The following is an 11,248-nucleotide window of genomic DNA, read 5'->3' on the forward strand; positions in this document are numbered from 1 at the left end:
TATCACATATCTTATTAATTAAAATTAATTCTTTCAAAAATTTTTAAAAATTTGAAAATAAATGATAAATTATTAATTATTTGAAAAACACAATACCTTTATAGAATACAAGATATAAGATATTTTTATAAAAGCTTTTCTTTCAACAACGTAAATTTAGAAGAAAAATAAGTATTTTTTATAAGAAAAGAATATCGAAAGTACATAACGTGATTACCAAAATATAACTACGTAAGTTATTATTAATATAATAATATAAATTTTAAATAAACAAATTATTTTTTTTAAATAAATATAGAGATTATTATATAAAAACTAATTTAAAAGTTACGAAGACTTGAGGGTATGATATTAGATTAGTTAAGTGAAAAATATTAGTGAATTAAATAATTAAGACATAAATCTATCATATAATAAAAAATAATACATATAAAAATATTAAATTATATAATATTTTTTATTTTTTTAAATACATATTTCATATATAAATATAGTTTCTAAAAATTTTGGGGGTCGAGGCCACTACTCGCCTCCCTCTAGATCCGTCCCTACCTATACATAATTATTTTATTTCTCAGAAAATATTAATTTTTAACTGTTTTAACCTCTCCGATCCAATCAGTCTTTTCACTTCTTTAACCTCTGTTTAAGGAACGATAACTAGTATTTAGATTCTGAAAAGAGTGCGAGTATATTGAGTGGATTAAATTGATAAATTGAAAGAGGAGTTGGGTTGGAGGATCTAAGTTAATGATGAGTTGGTGAAAGCTTGTGGCTAATAAAACTAGTGAGTACAAATTGAGTAAAGGCATGTATAATACTACTGGTTGCGAAATGATTCACTGTACTGAAAAGGGTAATGGTTAATTCTACTTGCGTACTAAATTGAGAGTAGTATTACCTTCATCTTCTTTTAAGAATGAAGTAATTACTGCAAATCATATATAACTAGAATGCAAATGCTAATAATATTGATGAATTATTAGTTAATCATACACGATTATATTAAATACAATCATATTATATGTTTATAAAATATCAGTTTAAATCAATTATTTATATAAAATAAAATATATATAAACATATACAATACACTTTGAAAATGAAAATGAATTAAATAACATATGTTATATTTATATAAATATATGGTAATTAATTTGGTAATTAAATTTTATTGTACATCTAACATTTTTATATTTTATATTTTAATCTCATAATGATAATTATACAATCATGCTATAAATATACTAAAAATCAGTCCCCAATTAACTATCTTATATAGAACTACAAATTTTACATTTTATAAAATAATTTCATTACACTGTAAATAAACTTGATTATTCTGATAACTGATTATTTTTAAAAAAATGTATATAGTACAAAAATTCACAGGAATTGATTTTTAGTGTAAAGGGCGCACTATTATAAAAAATATTTTGTAAATACATTAAATTGCTTTTTTTTTTTTAAATCAGTTTGTGAATTTAAATTAGTTCTTTATTTTTTAATATTCAAAATTTGAAATTTTGTTTCGTGAAAGGTGATTAAACCAATAAAATTAGAATATGGATTATAAATTAAATTAAATTAAATTAAATTAAATTTCAAATTATAATAGCTAGTTTAGAAAAAGAAATTTTGCTAATGCAAATACTATTGAGTAGTTAGAGACAATAGTTAAGTAACTAAATAAGATGTGAGTATTATAATATGAATCTAAAATAATTAAGCAAAAATTTGCTATTAATAAAAAAATATCAAATAAAATAATTTTCTAAAGAAAAAGTAACACCAACAGTAGAACCTCAATTTTCGGTTATCAGGTTTAAAGATCATATTTGAAGACATGGAGTCTCATTATTTTGTATTGATTTATTTTTGGGTGAAAACCAAAATCCCAAGATATTTGGCACTCACACGGTTTTAAGATTGGAGGATATTTTAGAAATCTTATGAACTCACTTATTATTGAATTTTAAAATGGAAGTTTACTGATTTTTATAACAACTACCAAATAATAAAAAATAAAACACATAAAAAATTGCAATACGGAAAAAAATGGGTTCTACCAAACAAAAATACCGTACATTTCTCAATCTGATTTACATCATTTGTAAATAAATTTTTAAAAAAATCACAAACAAAAGCACCGGTCACATTATTTTCTGTTTTCAATAATCAAATCTCATCTTGAGAATAAGATTGGACTAATCTTAAATCAAAGATATATACAATTCAAAATACCAAAATAAAAAGAATGAAGTAAATCAAAATAAAAATAAGATAAAATTGGATAAAAAATCTACCTTATCTCATTTAAAAATGACTTATTTAACTTTATTTGTGCATTTTATATTTTGTCATAAATGTTACAATAGTTTAATAAGTGGTATTTGTAGATTTTATATTGGTTCGACAGAAAATCTAATCATAAACTCATAAATATAAAATCTAATCCTTTAACAAAATTAAAAATATATTTAATTAAATTAAATATCATAATAAGTAAAAATATAAACTAGCCTAAACTAAAATTAAATATTTTAACAAGTAAAAATATAAACTAACCTAAACTGAGGCCGGCCAAAATACATGTTAAACAGGGTTGTTAGGCTTGTTTCGATTTTTAAGGAAGTACTATTTCAATTCAAACTTTAAATTACTTAATTTTGAGGGCAATTTACAAAAATAAAATATTTGGCTTCTAAAATTATGAAAATGTAACTTTTGAAGTTTGGATATGAAAGTGTAACTTTCTACAAATTTATATAAACTGTGGAAGGGGTGCCACGAATTTGGCTCATCCTTAAATGCTCCTTACTAAGTATGGAGTGCTGTACACCTTGTTAATTCGTTAAATCTGAACTCTTCATTTATTATATTTTATTTGAATGGTCTAGATTTAAAAAGGTAACCTCTTAATTAGGTTAACCATTTTTTTTTATAAATTTTAGATTTTTTTATAAATTTCAGATATTGGACTGAAGTTCAAAACAAAACAAAATAGTATATAAATATTAAAAGCAACATGTCTGTACAACAAAAAAAATTACTGGACCTTAGAATTAAAATAAATGTTACATGAAAAATAAGTTGAAAATTCATGTACTAAATTCAGAAAAAAATATATATATTATTATTATATAAATTCAATTTAAAAAACATATATACAACGTAAGAAGCAAACAAACATATAATAATTTTATTTTGTGCGAAACAAAAATTCATATAAAAAAATATTATATAATTTTTTATTAAAATTTTTTTATTGAAATATGTTACTTTACTATATTTAAAATATATTATTTGAAATAATTATATTATTTTAGTTAATATATATTATTTAACAGAATATTTAAAATTTATTATTTTGTATTAAAAATATTATTAAAAATATATTATTAGTTTTTCTTAAAATAAATAAAAGAAAGAAGTACTCATTTTTTTTACCAAAAATAGGAAGACTCAAATTCGCGACCCTTTTAAGTGAGTATGAGAAGACTATGTCATTTGAATTATAACTCGTTGGCAAAGAAAGAAATACTCTTAATTATATATTAAATAGAATAATTATTTATTAGGCTCATTTTTATACAAATAAAAATTTCTCTTAGTTTTATATTCGTAATATTTTATACCAATTATCTTTAAAGTTTAATTTTTTTTGAATAAATTAATAAAAAATAATACAAATAATTGTTTAACTATAATTGTATTTTAATTTTTCATTCTATTACGTCGAGGATAATTTGAAATAAAAGATAATGGACTTGTTGTAATTGTCATGTATTTTGTGCTTTCATCTGAGAATTATGGCAACTTCATGGAGACCGGAGTTAGCCAACCAGCAGCGGCGACAGATATGCTTCTTCTTCTTCTATGGCAGCGATTTTTCGGGCTTTAAAGGTCATTCATGGCAGAGGTGGAAGGGAGTGAGTTCAAGAGTTTCAAAATCTGTGGCTAGCCAGAACGACAGTGGAAGCACCGCCACCAAACAAAACAGTGAAGATGCTTGAAGACATAGCATCGACAATACAAAGTAATGGAAGAATTCGATCAAGTTTTCCTAAGTACTTTTGTGGTGCAAAGGTCATTCTGTGTTAAACGAAAGAATTATTTTTTCTTGTTAGTGTTAATTTGTTTATTCAGCCCATGACAAAAATAATAATAACAATAATAAATAAATTTAATTTACCTGATAACCTTTAATAATAGGTTAACTTTTAAAGAGTGCTGCACTCTCTACTTTTTCTGGAGTGCACTAGCTTTCGCCCACAAATTTGAAATACATGTAAACCGCTGGAGATGAAGCATTTGGAAAGAATCGTGGAAGGGGTTCCACAGTTTCTGTGAGGATGCAAAATATGCATAAACCGTGGAAGGAGTCCATCGATTTATGCACGCACCAAGTCATACTATATATACCAATCCAGAGTGAGTGGTGTGATACTAGAATGTCATTTTTATTTCAGTAATTTACCCTTTTATTTGTTTTATGTTTAAAAAATTGAAAAGATTCTAAAATAATAGTCCAAAATAGGGAGTATATTTGAACTTAGTTAAAAGAAAAAGTTGAGTACGATAGCCTTTGATAGAGAGACAGAGATTAAGAGACAGAGATTAAAATAAATATCAGTATTCTATTTGGTACAAAGTGAGAGACAAAAATTGAAAAAAGAATGAAACTCTAATTTAATTTGCATAAAGGGTAAAATTGAAATTAATTAATTGAAATGAGAATATTTTAGGTATAAAATATTATTAAAGTTTCAATCTCTATCTCTAAAAATTTGAGTCCCCTGTGTCCCTACATTTTAGAAGTACTGAAATACTGAGATTTTGGGAACAGAGATAGAAATTTTAGTACCAGTCTCTGAACCAACAAACACGATACTGAGTGTCAGTCTTCCAGTTTCTGTCTCAGTACCTCAAAGCAAACGCTAGTTTAAGTGCATGTTTGGGCACCATTATTTTGATAAAAAAATTTTTTTTCAATGAAAAAGATATTTTTTTTTTATATTTTAGCGTGTTTTGGCAAATTTCTAATAGTAAAAATAAAAGCACTAGAAAATAAAAAAAAAAACATCTTTTTTGAGAAGTTGTAATTTACATCTTTTTTTAAAATATCTTTTTTCCTTAAAAAAAAATTTTCATGCAATAAATAAACAAAAAAGTACTTTTATATTGTTATACCCAAACATAATTGATAAATAAAAAGATCTTTTCGCATGAGATACCCAAATATAAAATTACTTTTAGTTTCCCATAACTCGAAAAAAATCTTTTTTTAGAAGTTCACCCAAACAAACCCTAAATGGCTGTTGACATGGCTAGACCTTCGAAATGCTTAACAAAATTGAAAGAGTACAAAAAGAGTACGCAAAGATAAAGAATACTTTGGTATGTATTTCTTGATTGATTGAATTATAAGAGTAAAACTAAATATATATAGAGTATTGTCTACGAAAGAGAAAAGCAAACATAAGATAAGATGGTAACATAAAGATAAGATAAGATGATAAAGGCTAAAATTAAAACTGAATTTATGAATTCTGTTGGGCTGAATTTGTGGGCTGTGAAACTTCTTTATTGTGGTCATGGGCTAAGGTAGAAGAATGGTTTAATACGCCCCCGCAAGCTGGAGGATGAAAGATATCGAGAACTCCAAGCTTATTGAGATTAAGATGGAAGGGTTGAGGAGACAAAGATTTCGTGAAGATGTCAGCTAATTGCCCAGATGAAGGAATGTGGAGAAGTTTCATCACTCCAGCTTGAGCTTTTTGTTGAACCAAGTGACAATCAACCTATAAATATTTGGTCCATTCATAAAAAACTGGATTAGCAGCAATATGAAGAGCACTTTGATTATCACAGTATAAAACTGGTGGGCGGATAGGAGAGATGCGTAAAAAATGTAACAGATTTAGTATCCATTGAAGTTCACAAGTTGTGTTGGCAAGTGCATGATATTCTGCTTCAGTGGATGAGCAGGCAACGGTGGTTTATTTCTTGGTCTTCCAAGAGACTAAAGAGTTGCCTAAGAAGAAACAATAGTCTGTTAAAGATCGCCGAGTGTCAGGACATCCGGCCCAATCAGAGTCACTGAAGTCGAGAAGCTGAATTTCTGATTCTCTTAGAAAAAAAAGTCCTTTGTCGGAGTGTTATGTGTGTTGATAGAAAAATTGTTTGGTTCAGAATTTGTTGTTGGGTTGGAGGGAGAAATTGGGTCATTTGTGTGGACCAAAGGAAAGACTAATTCATAAAATACAACATTTTGAGAAATTTCAATCCTTTTGTCATCCAAAAGATAAATGATATATCCTTTAAAACCATTTTGAAAATAAATGAAAACACTCCTTTTGGCTCTTGGATCAAATTTTGATCTATTTGTCATTAGGGTAGACACAAAACATAAACATCCAAAAACTTTAAGGTCATGATAATTTGGTGGATGATTAAATAAAATCTCAAATAGTGTTTGAAAATTAATTGCAGAGGATGGAACTCTATTAAGCAAATAAACAGCATGTTTAACAGCATAAGACCAAAAAGATAATGGTAAATTAGATTGAAATATAAGAGCACGAGCTATATTTAAAATATGTTGATGCTTGCGTTCTACCCGTCCATTTTGTTGAGGGGTTTCAACACAACTACGTTGATGAATAATGCCCTTGGAAGCATAAAAATCATGTAAAATAAATTCTGGTCCATTATCGGAACGGACAGTTTTGACTTTAGAGTTGAATTGTGTTTCAACTAAAGTAATAAAATTCTTTACATGATTTTGCACTTCTCCTTTTGATTTTATCAAAATAGCCCATGTAAAGCGACTAAAATCATCAACGACAATTAAGAAATATTTATGATTATGAATAGAATTTTGTTGAAATGGGCCCCAAATGTCAAAATGTAATAAATAAAAAATTGCATTAGCTTTATTAAAGCTTTGAGAAAATGAAAGTTTCTTCTGTTTAAAAAAATGACAAATATCACAAGTTTTATCATAATGCATAGAAATAAAAGGAAATTGCTTATGTAAATAATTAAGTCGTTGTTCAGAAAGATGACCCAAACGAAAATGCCATAGCTCGGATGGTGTAATGGCTGATTTTGTTTTGATAGTATGAATGGAATGTGAAGTTGATGGAGTGTGAGTGAGAGTACTTTCAACAACATACAAGCCTTTTCTCATTCTACCAAAGCCAATCGTTCTCAAAGTGTTGGTCTGTAAAGTACAAGAAGAAGATGAAAAAGTGAATTGACATTGAAGATTGGAAGTAATTTTAGATATGAAAATAATGTTAAAATTAAAGTAAAGCAGATAAAGAACATCATGAACGATTAAGGATGAAGAAAATTGTACAACACCCTTATAGGAAGCAGTGACTTTAGTGTTATTTGGTAAGTGAATGATAATAGGATAGATTTTGTAATATAAAATAAACCAAGATAAGTTTGATGCAATATGGTTTGTGGCACCAGAGTCAATAATGAATTTAAAAAGGTATTTTTGTTGGAAAAATTATTTAAAATAGAAAATGTGTTTGAAGAACAAAGATAATGAGTACTCGGATTAGGCAAAAATCCATTTTGATTTGATGAACCATTATCTCTATATTCTGAAGAGGGAGACTCGGTCTTTTTGAGAAGTGCAATGAGAGCTTGTTGTTGGGCTAGTGAGAGGTCCAAAATTGGGTTTGGATTCGGCTGATGGGTATGCCCTTCAACATGACCTAGGGCTGCCCTCTCATCATAAACTGGAGGGGCGATTGAAGGAGAAGTGGCGGCGGCGACAGCAGCGGAGTGATGTGGACTATCAAAGTGACGTGGATGCCCTGGCGGGTACCCGTATTTTGAATAACAGACTTCAATCGTGTGGCCACTACGACCGCAATGCGTACAGAACTTAGAGGAACCACCACGTCCCGCGCTGGAGGGGAAACCACCGCCACCCTTGCCAGAGGAAAAGCCACTATGACCGCGACCGCGACCTTGTGACGGGTGCCGCGAATAGACGGTGGCAGTGATGGAACGTGGATCATCTAGAATCCCAGCGGTAACTTATAGCTGTCGTTCATGTTGGATGACCAATGCAAAAACTATGGTTGCTGGAGGTAATTGGTCTAGGAGAAGTATTTGAGATCGTACCACCGAAAACCGTTCATCCAATCCCTTAAGAAAGCAAATTATGAAATCTTGTGATATGTGAGATGTTGCTGGACATGAACAGACCGGGAGAGGGCGAGAACTGTCGAGTTCCTCCCAAAGAGACTTCAGTGATGTGTAGAACTCGGTGACAGACAGACAGAGTGCCCTGCTTAAGTGCATAGATTTCTTCTTGCAACTCAGCAATTCGGAGAAGATCGCTCTGAGCAAATCGTTCTTTCAAATCGGTCCAAACAGAGGAGGCAATAGCAAAATAGAGGACACTTTGAGTTATAGAAGGGGACAAAGAATGGAATAACCAAGATAAGACCAAGTTGTTGCAATGTTTCCAAGCCGAGAAAAGAGGATCCCCAGGTAGAGGATAGGAGATAGAACCGGTAAGAAATCTATATTTATTTTTGGACATAATAGCCATAGTGAAGGATCTATTCCATGAATGGTAATTGTTTTCTGTGAGAACAGGGTAACCAAGACTGAGGTAGGATTTTCGCTTGCATAAATATAAAAGGGATTGGTTGTATCTTGAGTTAAATTGGAAGGTTGATTATTCATGGTAGGCGGGGGAGTTGAAGGAGTTTTAGGATCTGAATCGGTTGGTTTATCCATGGATATCAGTAGAGCTCAAGAAGAGCTCTGATACCATAACAAAATTGAAAGAGAAAAAGAGTACGCAAAGATAAAGAATACTTTGGTATGTATTTCTTGATTGATTGAATTATAAGAGTAAAACTAAATATATATAGAGTATTGTCTACGAAAGAGAAAAGCAAAGATAAAATAAGATGGTAACATAAAGATAAGATAAGATGATAAAGGCTAAAATTAAAACTGAATTTATGAATTTTGTTAGGCTGAATTTGTGGACTGTGAGACTTCTTTATTGTTGTCATGTGAGACTCCATGAGTTAATACAAGACTAAAATAAAAGTAAAAGAATCAAGTTTATTCATTTTATGTTCATATATATAATGCATGAAATAAATGAAACAACTTAATGATAATAACTTTTTTTTTTTCAAAGATAGGACTCCAACCCGCGACCTCTTAAATGAGTATGGGAAGATTATGTCATTTGAGCTATAACTCGTTGGTACTTAATGATAATAACTTAAATCTACTATGAAGTGATAGGATATAAATTATACTAGGTACTGCATGCAATAATAAAAAAAAGATTAAGAGTGATATCTGTTGTTACAAAGTAGTTATGAATTTAGGGAGAGTTTCCTTATATTGCTGCATAGTTGCTTAATTACGCTCCATCTGTTCTATGTACCATCAAGTCTAATATAAAATCCAATCCTTTAATTAAATTAAGAATATATTAAATTAAATTAAGTATCATAACAAGTAAAAAATATAAACTAACTTAAACAAAAATTAAATACTATAACAAGTAAAAAAAAATACAGCCACCAAAAAAATAAGTAAAAAAATGGGTAAAAAATGCATATAAGCCAAGGGGAGATTTTTATTACGCAATTCAGCCAAACCAGATTCTCATTTATCAATCAACCAAAACACACTATGATATAATTCGAAGCAACAAAATTTGAATTACACTCCTACATAATTTGAAACAACATGGTTCGAATTATTCCCAACGTAGGTGTATATATAAATCGAAGCTACATGATTCGAATTAAAAATAGCATAATTCGAAGAGGTTTCATTCGAACTACAAGTGAGCACGTAATTTCTAAGGAGTTCGAAACAAATAGATTCGAACTACTCACAATTTGAAAACATGGTGTAATTCGAAATTAATATAAAATTATCAAATATAAATTAATTTTAACTCCTATTAGTACATTGAATTAAAAATAACATATAAAAATGTACATATATTTATTATATTTTAATAACATATAAAAATTTAACGACTTTTTAAATACTCTTTTTATAATACGAGTACATTTTTATATACTTTAAATATTTTATAAAAACAACATTTAAATACTTTATAAAAAAATTATTTAATAAAGTGTTGTGTATGTTTATCATACAAAAATAAAGTGTTGTGCCAATATAATAACATTATAACATTTAAAATCAATTTTTTTTTTGTCTAGGATTAAAAGAAGCACATGAAAAAGTATTATTGGTATTCTAAAACTAACTTAATTAAAAAAGATAGAACTGTATTTTTTAGGATTTTATGTACATAATTAGCCTAATTTTTTTTAATATTGATCAAAGATGTGTGTTACACTAGGTTATTTGGTTTCAGGTAAGTTTTACTCTACTAAAATTTGTTATGCCGAGTATTATAAAAATTTGTAATGTACTCTTTTACTAAAATTTTGTAACGAGTACAATTAAATTTTTAATGAAAACGTCAATGATGTTTTCTTTTAAATTGATTTATAAAATTTTTTAGATTTGTGTCTCTGAAAAGTAAATATAAAAATTTGTAATGTACTCTTTTACTAAAATTTTGTAACGAGTACAATTAAATTTTTAATGAAAACGTTAATGATGTTTTCTTTTAAATTGATTTATAAAATTTTTTAGATTTGTGTCTTCTGAAAAGTAAATAAAAAAAAATTTTAGTAGAGTAAAACTTACCTGAAACCAAATAACCTAGTGTAACACACATCTTTGATCAATATTAAAAAAAATTAGGTTAATTATGTACATAAAATCCTAAAAAATACAGTTCTATCTTTTTTAATTAAGTTAGCTTTAGAATACAATGGGAGTGATGAGGACTTGCAGGTCATGTTTCATTGTCGCAGGCAGTTTCCTGAGGTGAGGACACCAGAGCTGTTGGCAAAGTTGGTTGACGTGGTATCCAGCTCGGGTGGTTCGAACCGGAATACCAACACTATAGCCACGGTGGCCGGTTCAAGCTTGAGACCTGCGGTTGCTTCATCCTCCGTCCCTGTGTATGAGCCACCGATCCAGCCTGTCGCCTCCCCTTCGTTCGCTGTTGATCTCAGCGGCAATGTTGGCGACGAGGTTCGACATGGGGAACATCTTCCGACCGAAGTACAGTGTCCTGCACCAGCCGGTGTTGGTGAAGGGTTGTTTGATGATCCAGATGACGATGATGTCGAGCCGGATATGATCGCCGACG

The 11,248-nt window shown here is 29.0% G+C and overlaps 1 protein-coding gene across 1 annotated transcript in view; it reads right to left on the reverse strand.

Annotated features, from left to right (window-relative positions):
* The window catches only part of LOC110263747 (F-box protein At5g65850-like), a 15,260-nt gene extending 4,492 nt beyond the window's left edge, over window positions 1–10,768 (reverse strand). Inside the window, exons 1-2 of the mRNA XM_021105517.1 lie at window positions 10,738–10,768; window positions 7,724–8,045 (exon numbers count right to left, since the gene is read on the reverse strand). Coding sequence (XP_020961176.1) covers window positions 7,724–8,045; window positions 10,738–10,768 — 353 coding nt within the window. The remainder of the gene's footprint in view (window positions 1–7,723; window positions 8,046–10,737) is intronic.

This window comes from Arachis ipaensis, chromosome B06 (genome assembly GCF_000816755.2).
Source record: "Arachis ipaensis cultivar K30076 chromosome B06, Araip1.1, whole genome shotgun sequence".
In the NCBI taxonomy this organism is placed as follows: Eukaryota; Viridiplantae; Streptophyta; class Magnoliopsida; order Fabales; family Fabaceae; genus Arachis; species Arachis ipaensis.